Here is a 17,665-nt window from a genome sequence, read left to right as displayed (position 1 = left end):
AAGGACACTGCCTTCTGGTTCTCACAGAACACTTGGGGTTCCAAGGCGGGTGTAGCCCGTAGGATGGCGGGGATCAAACCCAGATCAGCCACGTGCAAAGCAACAACCTACCACTGTACTATCGCTCCAGCCCTTGAATTTCTTCTTGGAGTAAGTTTCTGTTCATTATTCCTCTCTGCATTTGTTTGATGGGGTTGGGAGATATTTTTTTGGTAAAGTTCTACCAATGTGCTATATAACTTGGATATTAGCCTTTCATCAGCTAGGTATTGGGTAAATAATTTTTCCCATTCTGTGGGCTATCTTAGTAGCTTAGACGCCATTGCTTTTTTTTTTTAAATAAAAGTTTTATATTGGTGTATCTTTGATTTTTCTGTTCTCTTTTCATGCTTTATATTTTGCTGACTTTTTTGCAAATTTTTATTTTGTCTTTATAAAGTTGTTTACAATAATTTATTACATTTAATATGCAAACACCAATTCCACCACCATCGTACCTTCCCACCACAGTATTTTGAATGTTACCACTCCAAATCTTAGAGGTACTCTCCTGGGGTCATTGACATTGTACTCAGGGGCATGCAGATGACAGGCTCTAGACATGGTGAATCCCATGGCAAGGGCCACCCACAATCTAGAAGCAACTGCCAACTGCTGGCAGGACACACCTCGCCCGAGACACATACCCACACGGCCTGGGATGGATCCATTTATTGAAACAAGCTTGGAAATAGGACAGTGACTGTCAGAGAGTGACCCAGCATGCCTCCTTCCTCTCTCTTCTCCTCAATTCATTAGTGCCCAACCAGCCTCCAAAGAGTGTCTAGAACTGGTTGCTCTGATGTTTCCAGCCCCCATTAGCTTCAGGGCTGCCATATGGAGAAACGGGACTGTGTACTGGGGAGGGAGAGCTCCCACCTCAAGCCCTTGTTTGGCTTTTGGAGCTATCATGACTGAAGTTTGAGTGTGGCCCAGTTTAAATTTCTGCTCCCAACATCCCTGGTGCCCAGAGGTAGGAGACATTTTTGTCCCACTGATCCCTGCGGTCTAGTGTTGGGGGACCTTTCTGCCCCCTTGATCCCTAGGGTCTAGTGCTGAGGGAAAGTGGAAGAGTGGGGAGGAGGGAGGAAGGAGGAGGGTGGGAAGAACTGGATCAGGGCTAGATTAGTTGGAATTGAAGAACACAGAGTACATCATCAGGGTAGAAAAAGTGGATTAATGGTGAACAAGCTTGCCAGCTGAACTCAAGCGGACAAGCTGGATTCTGGTTATTTGTGGGCAGGTCATTACAGGATCCGGATCTGAGGTCTGCGGCCTCCTGTTCCTCACAGACAGGAACAGGAGGGTCTCTCTGGGTTCTTCACACAATCCATCATCCCGCTCCCCAGGTCTGGACACCAGACCTTAGTCTCAGACCTTAGTCATCCAGATCCTTAGTCTTCTCACACGCCACCAGTCTGTCCTTCATGACCATCACCTCGAGTTCCATAGAGGTCATGGTCTCACAAACCTCCACTATGTTCACCTCCAACTCCGTGTTCTTCGACACTGGATTGACTATGGGGCACTCCAGTGTCTCAGCCAAGCAAGGAAGGTGGAGGCATCTCAGGGGTCCCGCATGGCTCCACCTCCCATATAGCCCCACCTCCAGATCCCCATCAGGAACTTCTCCCTCCTGGAGACCCACCGCACCACTCACCCTCTTCAGGGTACCCTTGGAATTCCAGCAAGGCCTGGGGCTCAGTTGCTCCTGATTTCAGGACTGAGGACCCCTAAAGATGAAGGCACCAGGTGAGTAGGCAGGTCTAGGTCCTGATGCGCCTTCCTGTCCCTGAGCCCCTGCCCATCCCCTCACCTGGGTTTCCCTCAGCTCCCTGAAGGTGGCCTCCAGCAAGGCCTGCTGCCTTGTTAGCACCTGCTGCAGCTGGTCCATGAGCTCCTTGTGCCTCAGAACCTGCTCGACCTTGGAGCCCATGTGAGTGGGCCATTCAGGTGTGGGGTTGCAGCTGTGTGCTGCTTTTGGCACCAGCAGAAGCGTTCCAGGCTGCAGGCACTGCACCTTCTGGTCTTGCATGCACATCTCTGTCATGAGACAGGGTCGAAGGCTGTCCAGATCCCACCACAACATTCAGGGCCCAGACACACACACACAGGCCCAAGGAAAACAGCACATGGGGTTACCTGTCCCCTGCACATTCCCCTGGGGGTCTTTCTCCCAAGACCTAAGAGAGGGGGCCTCCCTATACCTCGACCCCGCAGCCTCCCTGCTACTAGGACCCTCTCTGTTCAGTGAGGGCCAATCCACACCCCCACAACCCCTCTAGCCTTTTCTAGATTTTGATATATTTTAGTGGGTGGCGTCCTGGCCTGTCCTTCCTCCCACCAACCCAGGCGGGCTCCTACCCTCACAGTGGGTCTCCCCCGGCACCTTCTGTCATTTCTCCATATCCACCTTGTCCTGATTCACTCCCCTTGCAGCTGATCCGGAGCTGACTCTGCAGTAGCACCTGCTCCTCCTCCTGCTTATTCTCAGAGACCGACACTGGTCAGAGGCCACGTCCTACTGCGGGAGGCCGAGATCCAGGCTTGTTGCTGCCGCAGACACTCACCTGTTTGTCCTGCAGTCCCACCTGTGGGCACAAGGCTGGGAGTGAGGACAGGCAGCCAGGGCATCCTGCTCTGGGTCCAGGGATGTGGAGGTCAAGCACCGACTCCCAGGCCCAAGGCTGGCATCGCCTGGGCAATCTGTGCCCTGCACAGGCCCCCATGGTCTTGCTCCAGGGGCCTAAGAGATGAGACCTCCCTTGACTGGGGACCCTGTCTCCTGTCCTGTGCTCAGGGATCACCCCTAATGGTGCTCAAGGATCCATAGGAGGTGCCAGGAATCAGCCCAGGATAGCAGTATGCAAAGCAGACACCTCACCACCTGTTCTAGCTTTTGATATATTACATTTCCTTGTTTGTTTGCTTCTTTGGTTTTGGAACCACAGCAGGGATCATTCCCAGCCATGCTCAAGGGCCTCTATGGGACGCCAGAGATTGAAGTCAGATAGACTGAAGTCCCACTTCCATATCTAATGCAAATATAATTTGTTTGCCATTTATAAGTGCCCATATAGAGTTTCCCCTTAAAGTAAATGAAATAATTATTTTTAAAAAAGAAATTAAGTAATGACATGTTGAATGGTGCTCAAAGCAGGACACATTTGAACCACTGATCTACTCATCATGGAATGTCTCTAAAGTCAAGTTCAGCATCACACTTCCCCAATTCTATAATGATCGCAGCGACTCAGCTGAGCTCTAGATTTTACCTCAGAAAATGTACTACACGTCTAATTCTATAAATCCAAATATAACCCATTCTCCTCTTAAAAATTTTTTATTGAATCGATGTAAGATAGACCCTTACAAAGCTGTTCATGATTAGGCTTCAGTCATCGTTGTTCACCCATCCCTCCACCAGTGTACATTTCCCACCTCCAATGTTTCCAGTTTCCCTCCCAACACCCTCCACCTCTCCACCTAGGCCAGCCTTTTTTTAAAAAAATTTATTAGTGAAACACCATAAGGTACAGTTATAGACTTACAAATTTTTGTGTTTGGATTTCAGTTATACAATGATCGAGTACCCATCCCTCCACCAGTGCCCATTCTCCACCACCACGGATCCCAGTATCCTTCCCACCCACCTTCCCCTCATCTCACCCTGCCTCTGTGGCAGGGCATTCCCTTTTGTTCTCTCTCTCCTTTTGGGTGCTGAAGTTTGCAAAAGAGGCATTGAGTGGCAATCAAGTTTGGTCTATAGTTTATTTCCAGCATGCATCTCCCATCCTGGGAGGATCTTCCCAATACCCTTTACTTGGTGCTCCCTTCCCTATCTGAGCTGCCTTTTCCCCCACCATGTGTGGCTGGCCTCCAAGCCATGGAGCAAACCTCCTGGTACTTATCGTGACTATTCTTGGGTGTTAGTCTCCTATTTTGTTACTTGATAGTCTACAGATGAATGCAGTCTTTCTATGTCTGTCCCTCTCTTTCTGACTCATTTCACTTAGCATGGTACTTTCCATGTAGTATCACTTGTATGCAAATTTCATGAATTCATCCTTTCTAACAGCTGCATTGTATTCCATTGTGTAGATATACCAAAGTTGTTTAACCAGTCATCCGTTCTCAGGCACTTGGGTTTTTTTCCAGATATTCAGTTCAGCCTTTTTGGAAGATGTTTTTATTATCTATCTTTCTCTCTGTTTGTTCCTGTCTTTGTCTGTCTCTGTCTCTGCCTTCTCTCTCTCTCTCTCTCTCTCTCTCTCTCTCTCTCTCTCTCTCTCTCTCTCTCTGTCTTCCTTTTTGTGGTTTACAATATAGATACTGAAAGGGTATCAGGAATATCCCTTTACCTACTTTTAACATTCAAGGATTTCAAATTTGGACAAAAAATAAAATTGTTGTTTCAGGCACGTTGGCCAAGGGAGAACTGGAAATGTCTCTGCTATGGACAACCAGGGATCTGCAGATCTGCAATGACTGACCACACCCTGGGCCCTGCTCTCAGTGTCCAGACAAGTCCTGAAGTCCGGGAGGTCTCCCTACCCCAGATCGGAATGGGATGGACACCTGCCTGCCAGGACACTCCTACAGAGGATGAAGTCCTCAGGCCACCTGGGCTCACTAAACTGGCCTGGATTCTCATCTTCAGAATAGCCCGGCCTGCGTAACCGTGACATGACATGACAGGTAAAATACTCATAGTATTATACAGGTATCTCCAGGGTGGCTCACCACAGTCTTGGAAGAACAGAGTGGGGGTCTGGTGTTCTTTGGGAGGTCAGGAACTGTGCTCAAGGGCCACTACTTTTTCTTAACTGCCGGACGTCAGGGCTGGCACATGTCCAGCACCCCCCTCACCCTGCCACCTTTATGCCCTAAGAGAAGCCTTCCACCTACCCCGTGACTTTCAGGAAGTGCAAGATGACATGTATTTCCTAGCCCTGGGGAAATACCATGTGACCTTCGGGGCTCAGGCACCAAATTTCCAACTGTGGGCTAGTGTTGGGTGAGGACTGGAAGGATGAAGCCCTCCAAGTGCCCCCTCCCCACCCCAGGAACGGACCCTTTTGCAAGGTCCCTGAACCCCACGGCTCTCACAGCGGCAGGTATCATGCCCTAGACTCACCACACTCAGGAAGACACAGGGGTCCCAGAGAGTGTTGGCAGAAGAGGGGACCTGCTTGGTATCCCACTGAGAAGTCAGCCTTGCCCTGGCCGTGTCCCAGGAGCTGCCTGTCAGCGTAGTGCGGAGTGTGAGGATCCAACACGGGCCTCCTCGGGTCTCTGCTGTTTCCTAGCCTGTGACAATTTCTCTCTTGCATCTACAATGTGGGGTCCCCGCCAAACTGACTCTGGAATTGATCTTTTAATGTAGGGTTGAGGGCATTGTTTGGTCTAGGATGTTGACTCCCAAATTCCAGGTAAAGCCCATAAGTTTCCTTTGGTTTTCGGCATGCGGCTCAGTGAGGATGTTGGGAATTTTCTGGTGTGAAACTATGTAGAACGAAGGGCGTTATTTCCCAGACCAGACTATCAGGGAAATGTTAGTTTTTCTCTCCTTGATGGCCTTGGTATGCTCTTGGGCTCCTGGCAAAGAGACCCTTGCACAGACACTGCTTGATGCTTGATGCAGGAGTCACAGGTGGGTCCTGATCTCATCCTGGACATTCATCTTACGAAAGCTTCAGTTTCCCAGTGATTGTCCATGATTCAAACATTCTCAAATGTGCATCGCGTGGAGGGCCTTGGATGGACCTCGGACAGGCGCCAGGTGACCCTTATTTGGACAAGGGAAGGCCGAAGATCCAACATGTGATATGGTCCAGAGTACAGCATGGGACAGTCTCTGGCCAAAAGAATGGTCAAGGACCCCTTGGGTCTGGGATAGGCAAAATAAAACTGGCCCCAGGACTGGAGTCTGGGGAGTAGGAGCAGATGACATGGGCCAGGAAAAGCCAACAGATCTGACCTTTCATGCCTGACTTTACGTTGAGCTAAATTTGAAGCGACAGATTAAAGGAATCTGTAATTCTCTTACTGAGCTTACGCAAGATGACAGGCAACATTGATGAGAAGCAAATTTCACCATTGCTGTAAACGTTTAACTTAAAGAGGTGAGGAAACAGAAACATCTGCATCGGCAACTTGTTACCGTGTCCAACTGTTGAACCCTGGGTCTTCTGGCAGGGAGAGCTGGAGGCATGCTGGGTGTGAGCAGGGCAGGAAACGCTCGGGCACTGAGGGTCTGCCCCAACGGCACTGCTGCCAGTACCTAGACTAGCCCTGGTCTCTTTGGTCACAAATACTAACAATAATAGAAATGGGGAGTTGTGCTGAGCCCGCAGGGTCGACTCTCTGGTGCACTGAGCAAACACCATGGATTGCCTGAGGCTGCCAAAGCAGATGCAAACTCTGCAGGTGCCCACAGAGACCAGGCAGGGGAAGGAGACAGAGTCTGGGTGGGTGGCGGGATGCAGGGCAGGAATCCTGACAAAGGTGGTCAGGAAGTGCTGACCTGGGCGCTAGTTTCATCTTGATTGACAGTGACCCTTGATGAGTATGGTGTCATTGAGAATATACCCTGGATGGTGGTATCCTGACGAGGGGGGGCTGGGGCGCCAGGGGGGATATACCTGCTAACTGTGCTTTGCTCATTTACCTGAGCAGCCCAGAGGTGAAAACACATCACCCCACCCCCACGGCTGATTCTGGTCTCCTCACTACTCTGTGTGCCCCAGAGGCCAGATGGGGGCTGTGGTGACTGGGAACAGGCAGAGGGTCTCTAACTCAAGTAGCAACCCAGGTGGAAAAACTCCCTAAGGTCCAGAATGCCATGGGCAGTAAGGGTCCAGAACCAAACTGACTCCCTGGCTGCAGTTGTCTTTTCAATCAATGGGCCCTGGGCCTGCTCAGTGTCCAGTAGGGAGGAAAAGGTGTTTTCTTCAATGACTGAACACTGCTCTACTCAAACCAGTCAGGAGGGGGAGGGGGCTTTGAGCCAGTTGAAAGAATGAACTCGAGAAGGGCCAGTGAGCTGGAGGCTGGTCAGGCCCAGCCGTGGTCAGGTTTGGCCACTCCTGAGGGCCTCACTGTAGAATGGACATCTCTCAGAGTCAGGAGAGAAATGGGAAACAATCCCAGACAAACTCATCACTGAGCATCGCCAGAAGATTAACCTGCAGGTGATAGTTTGTCAGGATCAGCCGCAGCGGGGTGAGCTAAGGGGGGCTCGCAAATGATTCTGTCTGCCAAGCCTCAGGGGAGGGAACCAAGGAGGCAACAAGAGGCAGAAGCGAAAAACTAGGCAGGACCTCTGAGAGACCCGCTCTAGGAGGTGGACAAGATGGATGGGTCAGGAATCACCAAATTTGACAAGAATCAAATGTGAGGTTTGCTCTGACAAAATGGTGACCAGAACCAAATGGCAACCGGCTGAGTGGACAGCAACATTCCTGGAGTCATAGAACACCTTGTCCCAGGTGAGGAAGACAAGACTTAATGCCCACTTGGTGACAGGAAGCCACCAGGCTTCATTCCATGTTCCTTAACATTGACCCACGAACAGATGACTAGGACCAGACCAAGACCACTTCATAGCCCCCTTAGTCTAACCCAGGGCGCGGGTGTACCATTGCCTCACCTGAGGTTCGGAGAGTCCGCCCGGGAGCGCCCCCAGTAAGCTACTCCTATTTCCTTAACTTTATTTATATATCTCTGTCCTTCTGTCTGACCCGGATGGGGTTCCCAAATCTCTCACCGAGCAAGAGACTAAGGGAAAGCAGGTTACCCGAGCAGGGATGGAAGGGGCTCACAGGAACGCTCGAACACTGAGCGTAGAAACGGGAATCACCACTGTGGGAGCACCTGAGAGCACTAGGCACCACTGCATGTTAGATGAAAGTTGTTACCGCAGAATCAAGGTAGCCTGTAAACAACCTACATAATTATGCTGTGACCTGCTACTGCCCGTTTGGGGGATAGCTGGGTAGAGCCTGCACACATGGAATACACTAGGATGCTTCCAGAAAATTCTTGGGTGCCACCTGTCTTGGTGATACTCTGTATGATCCTAAAAGGAAAAACTCCAAAGACAGTCGTTCAATGGGAGAACAGCTCTCACCACTGGCAAGGGGTGAGAGGGCTCAAGCCCCTGATCCCCACAGTCTCCCAGCTCCCCAAACCTCTAGGAAAACCTGGACTTGGTGTTTCCAGAGCCCAGGGGCCCAGAGGCAGGACACAGAGAACTAAGCCCAGAGCCCCAGTAGAAGCTTCGAGAGGGTGTGCAGGATATGTGTGAGGTGTGAAGATCCATGAGAGTGAACGGGCGGCCCCAGGCCCATAGTGCAGTTAGAGGGGAAGGGCTATGAACTGGGCACCGAGGGGTAAACCGGGACCTGCCTGTGCCTGCCCTGAACAGCCCTACCAGGCTGATCCCTGGTGCCTCCCCGATCCCTGGTTCCCATCCAAGTAGGAATGTGATAGGCAGGAAGGAGCATGGCTGACCAATTTCCTGGAAATTACTGGAACAGGATGGCTCTGCCTTCTGAGGCTTTGCCATCTGGTCTGATACATGAATCTGGACACACTTCTTGTCACCAGTAGAGTGTCACTCAGCCAAGGCTGTCCCAACAGGTCCAGGTGTGCAGGAGCAAAGAGGAGTCGGGGCCTGGTTCTCTATTACATGGGGTCTGACCGTGCTGTGATGTTGGCAGTGGGACTTGTATTAGGGAATCTGATGGTCCACAAAGAAGTGGGGCGCTATTATCAGGGATCAGCTCCGTACAGACTCGGGGACACTAGAAACATGTTCCATTCACGGCCCCATCCTGCTCCACTGATAACACACTGTCTTCCTGCTGGGGTGGGTGCCATCCAGGGGGAGCCTGGCTGAGGGGACAGCACCTTGGACCCACCTGCTGCAGGAGCACTTTCAAGTCCTCATCCTGAGAAACCTGATGTGGCCACTAGGGGGCAAAGTGGGGTCTGTCCCTGGTGCCACTGCAGAGGGGAATGGGGAAACAGGCACCAGGGGCAGGGGAGGCCACGGAGGTGCTGCAGTGGAAGGCAGGGCTCTGGGTGCTGCATCCTGCCCTCCCTCCTGGGGACGTTTCCGTGATTGAGACCTTCAACCCTTGGGGTGGACTCTCCTGGGGTCATTGACAGGCTTCACACAGGGGCAGGCAGGTGACGCGTCTTGGCATGGTGACATGGCCGAGGCTTCCCACAATCTAGAAGCAATTGTCAACTACTGGCCAGACCTGCCCCGCCCAGTGACACACACACCCACACAGGCCTGGGATAGATCCATTTATTGCAACAATCGTGAAAATCAGACAGTGGCAGTCAGGGAGAAAGCCTGCCTTCCTCCTTCCCTCTTCTCAGCCAGCAATACAAAGTCCCCAAACAGCCCCAAAGAGTGTGTAGAATCCGGTCACTGGATGGTACCAGCGGCCAAGCTTCAGGGCTGTCATGCGCAGAAACAGGACCCCACAATGGGGAGGGGAGAGCTGAGTTGTGACTTCTGACCTCCAAATCATTGTTTGCTAGTGCTGGGGGGATATATCTGCCATCCTGATCCCTCGGATCTTGTGGAGGGGGACATTTCTTCCCCACTGTTTCCTGGGGCCTAGTGTGGAGGGGGACATCTCGGCCCTTCCGGTCCCTGGGGCCTAGTGGGGGGGACATCTCGGCCCCCACGATCCCTGGCTTCCAGTGGTGGGGGGGCCTCTCTCTCTGGCCCCCACGATCCCTGGCGTCCACTCATGGGGGGGCCTCTCTCTGTGGCCCCCCCCCCCGATCTCAGGCGTCCACTGGTGGGGGGGCCTCTGTCTCTGGCCCCTCCGATCCCTGGCGTCCAGTGGTGGGGGGGCCTCTCTCTCTGGCCCCCCGATCCCTGGCGCCCAGTGGGGGGGACTTCTCTCTCTGCTCCCCCGATCCCTGGCGTCCAGTGAGGGGGCCTCTCTCTCTGCCCCCCCCCATCCCTGGCGTCCAGTGGTCGTGTGGGGGGAGTCTCTATCTGTCTCCTCCCAATCCCTGGCGTCCAGTGGTGGGGGGTCCTCTCTCTGGCTCCCCCCGATCCCTGGCGTCCAGTGGTGGGGGTGCCTCTCTCTCTGGCTCCCCCGATCCCTGGCATCCAGTGGTGGGGGGGCCTCTCTCTGCCCCCCCGATCCCTGGCGTCCATTGGGGGCGGAGTCTCTATCTGTATCCTCCCAATCCCTGGCGTCCAGTGGTGGGGGGGTCCTCTCTCTGGCGTTCCCCGATCCCTGGCGTCCAGTGGTGGGGGGCCTCTCTTAATGGCACCCCCCCCGATCCCTGGCGTCCAGTGGTGGGGGGCCTCTCTCTGCCCCCCCCGATCCCTGGCGTCCAGTGGTGGGGGTGCCTCTCTCTCTGCCCCCCCGATCCCTGGCGTCCAGTGGTGGGGGTGCCTCTCTCTCTGGCCCCCCAGATCCCTGGCGTCCAGTGTGGGGGCCTCTCTCTCTGGCTCCCCCAGATCCCTGGCGTCCAGTGGGGGGGGTGCCTCTCTCTCTGCCCCCCCGATCCCTGGCATCTAGTGGGGGGGCCTCTCTCTCTGGCCCTCCCCAATCCCTGGCGTAGAGTGGGGGGGTCTCTCTCTCTGGCCCCCCTGATCCCTCGCGTCCAGTTTGGTGGGGGCCTTTCTGGCCCCCACCCCGATCCCTGGCGTCCTGAGCTGGGGGTGCCTCTCTGCGCCCCCGATCCCTGGCGTCCAGTGGTGGGGGGACCTCTCTGGCCCCCCAGACCCCTGGCGTCCAGTGGTGGGGGGACATCTCTGGCCCCCCCGTTCCCTGGTGTCCAGTTTTGGGGGAGACATCTCTGGCCCCCCATCCCTGGTGTCTAGTGAGGGGGGGTCTCTGGCCCCCCTGATCCCTGGCGTCTAGTGGGGGGGACATCTCTAGCCCCCGATCCCTGGGGTCTAGGGGGGGAGACATTTCTGTCCCCCTGCTCCCGGGGTCTAGTGGAGGGGAAACTGTGCCCCCTGATCCCTGGGGGACCCAGGGGTGGGGACATTTTTTCCCCGACATCTCTGGGTCTAGTGGAAGGAGATTTTACTGTCCCCCTGATATCCTGTGTCTTGAGATGGAGAATAGTTGTGCCTTTGCCCTGATCCCTGGTCTTGCAGGGAGGGATATCCCTGGTTCTAGTGGAGGGAGAAGAGCAAAGGGCCAAGGCGGAAGGCAGAACTCGGGTGGCGTGGGGAGGACGGGGCTGGGCTAGATCAATTGGGTGAGAGCGGCAGCGTGCGTCGGTGCAGTAAAATCGAGGTGTCAGCGGGGTGTCAGGCTGCCAGTGGAGCTCTTGCTGACCAGCTGCGTTTTCTGGATTTTCGGAGGGTCATTACAGGACCTGGGTCCGATGACGGTGGACTCCTCTTCCTTAAGGACAGCAACAGGAGCGTCTCTGGATCTCACACAGGCCATGGTCCCTGCCCCCTGGGACTTGACTGACTCCTCCAGCTCCTGGACTCTGGCACTCCTCCTGCCTGGCCCCCTGCGCCTCCTCCTTCTCTGTGGCCTCCAGCTCCTCACGTTTTGTGTCCAGGAGCACCTGTGTGTTGTTCGTCTCCACGCCAATCCCTTTGTAGTGGATGGGATGTGGGGCAGCATTAGGGTCTCAGCCAAGCAAGGGAGGTGGGGGGCTGGGGGTGGGGCCGCCTGGCTCCCCTCTCCAGTAGCCCCGCCCTCTGACCCACAGGGGCTTCTCCCTGTCACTCACCCTTTTCCGGGTCTCCTTTCCCTTTCACCAGGTTCTGCAGCTGCTGTTTCTGCTGCTGAGTCCCACAGAAGAGCACCTGGGGTGAAGGCACTAGCTGAGGAGGCAGGTCTAGGGCCTTCCTGCCCCAGAGCCCGTGGCCCCTCTCTCACCTGATCTCCCTCAGCTCCCTGATGGCGGCCTCCAGCAGGGCCTGCTGCCTTGGTGGCACCTGCAGCAGCTGGTCTATGGGCTGCTTCTGCCGCAGCATCCGCTGGTTCAGCTGCTCCTCCTTGGAGCCCAGGTGACAGCGGGCATCCAGGTGCTCTTGTCGGCAGCTATGTGCATGTCCAGGTACCAGCAGATCGGCCCCAGGGAAGCCACTGGCACTGCACCTATTCGTCCTGCCCTGGCATCTGGGGGAGGTAGGACAGTGTCTGTGAGGACAGGCAGGAGGGCCGACTAGATCCCAGCCAGGAGATGCAGGGCTCAGACCCTCAGCCACAGGCCCCCATGGCATCTTTGTCCCAGAGCCTAGGAGTTGGGTCTCCCTATGCCTCGGACCCTGACTCCTACCTGGCAACTGCCAACTCCAGACCCCTCTGTGTAGTGTGGGCCAGTCAGTGCCACCACAGCCCTCAGTTAGGGCATTCTGACCTGTCCTTCCTCCCATCACCCAAGGCAGGCTCTTGGCCTCACAGGGGGTCTCACCAGCCCATTTCACAGACCAGGAAAGTCACAGCCCAGAAGGCTGAAGGGTTATGCCCAAAAAATACCCTAGGGTGGAGGAGAGCTGATGGCCAGCAAATCCTGCACCCTCTCACAAAACTCTTGGTGTACAGCAACTTTTCGTCGGCTCGCAGTGAAGACATGTTGGAATGATAGGTGATAATTGGAGATGATAGGAGACTCGCCCAGCTCCAAGACTGGGGAATGTTACCCAGACCCCTTCCACTGTTGCTGAGACACAACTCAATCCTGGCCGGGCTCCCGGCTGGCCACCCCTCAGCCCTCAGACTCCAGGCGGTGCTGCGCCCGCTTCTCTCACCCTCGGCCCCCACTCGCATCCGCAGTTGTTTTCTGGGTTCACCCGTTGTTCCTGGAACCTCCTGCCTCCACCTGTCCTTGGAAATGTTGTCAACGATGTGACTGTTTCGGGGGCACCCAGAGGCCGGTAAACCTGAGAGGAAGCAGACAGTCAAGGACCCCAGACCTTCAACCGCACCCAAACTTCATGGTCCACAGCCCCGACTCTTGGTTCCTCCTGCTCATCTCGGGGGCTGCTCATTTCTCACCGCCATCTGTTGCTCTGGGCCCCTTACAAATTGGATTCTTTCCTGTTTTGGACCCACTGGAGCCCTCCTGGCAGTGCTGGCAGGGACACGAGGGACAACTAGAAACAAGCGTTCTATGTCCCGGCCCTAGAGCTCTCTGCATTTTCATGGTCGTAACATTCTGGGGAGTGGACAGCTGACCCCATTTCCTCTGGCTGCCCGCAGAGCAGGACACAGGTGCGGAGGGACGGGGAGACTCGCCCAGCTCCTGCTCCCAGCCTGTCTCCCCTGTCACAGTGCCCCATTCACAGGGCCCCTCCCTCAACACTCGAAGTCACTCCTCCCCGCCTTGCCCTCCTCAGACATCACAGGCTTCAAGCTCCTGGTGCTGTGCACCAGCCCAAATCACTCTCCCCTAAAGGATGACGCTCTGCCAAGCAATCTTCCGTCTTTATAAGATACACTTGATGTTTTAAAATTCTGTTCTTTCAGCTCTTTCTGTCCCAAACAAGAGGGAAGGGGTGTTTTCGCACAGTTAGACCCACTGCTAGGAGGGACTGTGATGAGGGGTCTGGGAGTCGGGGACCCTGCTTTGACTCCCCAGTTCCTCAGTGCTGCCCTGAGATCCCACCCCCATCATTTCCTGAGCTGGGTGGGCCAGTGTACAGCCACCCAGTTCTTTGATCAGTGGGAACCCAGGAGATCCTATTCTGGTGGCAGGAGGAAACTGGGCCTGGAGAGAGGGTCTCTGGGGACTCCCATCCCAGAATCCCGAGAGACCCTGTCGAGGGCAGAAGTTACTGGAGGACAAGAATGCCTGAAAACTTGGCTGGAAATGGCCGGGGGCTTTATCCAGGGCCTCCTGGCCACACACTGACCAGTGCAGAACCAGCGCATGGCCCAGTGTTGGCGGGTTAGCACCGACCTAGCACTTTTTCTTCCCATCTTTTCATGCTCTGCCGATTTCCAATGATCCCCTAGGGAAAGGGTCAACATGCGGAAGGTGCATTGGGGCCACTTCTCCCTTAAGCCTCCTTGAGAGAGGGTGTCCCGAGGGGCGGGGACATGAGCATTTCTATAGGCAGGGATGTGGCCGTGGCCTCAGGACACTCTGGGTGATTCCTCCCTGCCTTGCCCTCCTCAGACATCACAGGCTTCAAACTCCTGGTGCCAAGCACCAGCCCAAATCATTCACCCCTAACAGATGACGCGGTGTCATGTGACTCTCAGCCTTTACAAGACATATCTGATGTTTTAAAATTCTGTTCTTCCATCTCTTTCAGTCCTAACTTAGGGGGAAGAGTGTGGTCGCACGCTAAGAGGTTTTTGGCAGGAGGGTCTGTGGTGAGGGGTCTGCGCACCCGGGGACCCTACTTTGACTCCCCAGCGCCACTGAGGCAGCTCCTCAGCATTCCCCTGAGCTCCCACCCCCATTGTTTCCTGAGCTGGGGAGCCAGTGTCCAGCCACCCAGGTCTTTGGACAGCAGGAGCCCAGGAGGTGCTATTCTGGGGACAGGAACGGACAGGTCCTGGAGAGGGGCTCTCTGGGGACTCCCATCCCACAGTCCCGGGAGACCCTGACGAGGACAGAGGCTGCTGGGGACAAAACTGCCGGAAGACTTGCTGGAAATGGGCCCGGGCTTGATCCTGTGGCCTCGGGGCCATACACTGACCAGTGCAGGGCCAACGCAGGGCCTTTTCTTACCGTCCGTTGTGCTCTGCCAATTTCCAAAGATCCCCTAGAGATGACCCCTAGAGGTGACCCGTAGATAACCCGTAGAAGGGTCACCATCTGGAGGTGACCCCTAGATGACCCCTCGAACGGTCAACAGGGGGAAGGTGTGTTGGGGCCACTTCCCTCTCAAGCATCCTTGAGAGAGGGTGCCCCGAGGGGCGGGGCCACGAGCTTTTTTTATAGGTAGGGATGGGGGCGTGGCCTCGGGGCTGCAACCCCATTGGCCAGGGGGAAACCTAGAGCTCCCGGGGCAACCTCAGGATGAAGGCTGCACCAGCCTCTGCCCTGGTGGGCCTGACGGGCCTCCCCACCCCCACCCGGACCCTCGGGCACTGCCCCCTACCGACAATGGTGGCTTGGAACTCTGTGGACCCCACGGTGGGCCAGGAGCACTGACCCTTTCGGTCTCCCGTAGCTCAGTCCACGACTTTCTCATTCCCAGAGATCACGTCCCCCCGTGCCCAGGCTGAGCTGCAGCTGCCAGGATTAGCCCCTGAGCACCCCTAGGTCTGGCCTGGCTGCTGCTGTGGGAGCCCAGCGAGCCTGGCAGAGGGGCTGTCCTGGTTGCTGTCCTCACCGCCCCTCCCTCCCCAGGCCCCTCTCCTTTCTGTCCTTGGAGCCCCTGCCCTCCCTGCCCTTCCCCTCTCCTCTCCTCAGGCCCGCAGAGTTCTTGCTCCCGCCATATCCGTTGTCCACGTTCGCTCTGTCCTTCTGTCTCTGCTTCCTCCCAGACTGGCAGCAGCCAGTTTGTGGGGCCTTTGAGCCCCCAGACCCAGTCAGTCCCTGACCAGTTCCCCGTGTTGCACAGAGACTTCCCTTTCTGAGCCCTGGAGGGCTCTTAATGACCCCACAGAATCTCCCCATCCCAGCTCTGCCCCTTTCTCTGAGACTCAGTCCATCCTATTGGGAGCTGGACACCAGACTTGGCCTTGCGGAAGCTGGACGCTTCTCTCATGTTGCTCCCAGCCTGTTCTGGAAATCCCTCTCAATACACACACTCCCAACTAGGGCCACTCAGCCTGGCCACGCTGCCCTCACGAGTCCTGCAACCTGAAAGGAACCCCAACTCCCCCATATCGCCCGTGCCCACTATGGCACCCCCGAGTGCCCCTGTCCTCCCTTCCCTGAGCACATTCAGGCCCCAGTGGTCTGCGGCTGTCTCCTGTAGCTCTGACATCTCCCCCTCTCACTTTCGCTGGGCTGAGAATCAAATCCATCTCTGATGGTGGGGCACAGGGTCACTGTGGGCTTGTGCTGTCTGGGGAGCTTGTGGGCAGTGAAGGGTTCCACACTGGGGTGAGGCTCTGGGCAGAAAATGTCCATCCAGTCCTTGAGAGGCTTAGAAAATACCTGGAGGTTTGTAGGTCCTTATCCTGAAACATCGACTGGCCACTAGGGGTGGGAACTCACATAGCATTGGGGCAAGGTGGGGGGCTCTTCCTGGGGGGCACTGCAGAGAGGGTATAGATGGGATAGGCACCATGGGTGGGCAGTGACAGGCTCTGGACATGGTGAGACCCCATGGCACGGATTCCTCATCATCCAGAAGCACGAGCCATTCCTGGCAGGACCCGCCCCGCCCAATGGCACACACCCACACAGACTATGATGGATCCACTTATTGAAATAGTCGTGGTAACAGGATGGTGGTTGTCAGGGAGAGTGGCCCAGTCCTCCTCCTCTCTCTCCTCTGCCACCAATTTATGATTTCCTAAACTTCCCCAAGACATGCCTACCACTCAGTTGCTCTGACTTCTACTGTCTGATGCTACAGTAACTTATTAGTCCTTGTTTCTGGCAATTTTTCAGGTTTTACTGTCATTATTTAACCTCTATTATGTATAATAAAGTTTCTCTTTCTCCTCCTTCTTCCTCTCCCACTCTTTCTCTCTCTCTCTCTCTCTGTCTCTCTGTCTCTCTCTCTCTCTCTCTCTCTCTCTCTCTCTATGAGCTTCTTAAAGTTTTCCATTAGCAACCTCTTTTTGTTAGGAAATTTTTTCTGTGATCCCTGATTTTGAGGTATGTAAAATAAGGATACAAATATTTATTTGATAAATCATAAATAAATTTATTTGATTTTTTCTTTCTTTTTGGGTCACATCCAGCGATGCACAGGGGTTACTCCTGGCTCTGCACTTAGGAATTACTCCTGGCAATGCTCGAGGGACCATATGGGATGCTGGGAATTGAACCTGGGTTGGCCGCCTGAAAGGCAAACACCCTACCTGCTGTGCTATCGCTCCAGATCCCTACGTCATAAATAAATTTAAAGTAAAACAAGTATCTTTTAAGTTATGCAAACCCCGTGTGTAGTCTTGATCTACAGTTTAAGAAGCCAGGCCTGGTGCTCACACAAAGTGCTACCCTTATTTCTACACATATGTGAACAAAAGTGTGCACACATACATGCATACACATAGTCCATCTTCACTTTTACATACAAGTGCACACACATAAAAATGCACACTTTTACACATGCACATACAGTACAATCCACACATCTATACACATGCATACACACACCATGTACATACAGTGCCATCCTCACGTCTACACACGAACATAAATGTCAGACGTATGTTCTCACTGGTGCTGGGGGCCACCAGGGCCATCCCAGTGATGCTTGGGACCTCCAGGGCTGTAAATGGTGAAGTTCAGGAGGGGCCACGTGGGATAAATCCAGGGCTGGGTGTGTGCTTTGGTGACCCCTGTGACCATCTCCCCTTCCGCTCCCCCTGATTCCAGAGCTGGGGAAAATGGGGGTGAGGTTTACAGAAGTAAAACAGTTTCCCCACCACCCCAACCCTCCCCCCGCAGGATCTGCCCTCACATCTGCTTTAAGGAGACCACATTCAAGCAGCAGCAGCAGCAGCCCCCAGGCCGGTCCCAAGCCCCGCCC

At 54.8% G+C, this 17,665-nt stretch overlaps 1 protein-coding gene across 1 annotated transcript in view; it reads right to left on the bottom strand.

Moving 5' to 3' along the window:
- The window catches only part of LOC130026612 (polypeptide N-acetylgalactosaminyltransferase 12-like), a 180,230-nt gene that overhangs the window by 146,001 nt on the left and 16,564 nt on the right, over positions 1–17,665 (bottom strand). The window contains exon 10 of the mRNA XM_056117448.1: positions 17,301–17,316. Within this exon, the coding sequence (XP_055973423.1) occupies positions 17,301–17,316 (16 nt within the window). The remainder of the gene's footprint in view (positions 1–17,300; positions 17,317–17,665) is intronic.

This window comes from Sorex fumeus, unplaced genomic scaffold (genome assembly GCF_029834395.1).
Source record: "Sorex fumeus unplaced genomic scaffold, SorFum_2.1 ptg000034l, whole genome shotgun sequence".
Lineage (NCBI taxonomy): Eukaryota > Metazoa > Chordata > Mammalia > Eulipotyphla > Soricidae > Sorex > Sorex fumeus.
Note: the sequence above shows the minus strand (reverse complement) of the source record. Positions and strands in the feature narration are given on the sequence as shown.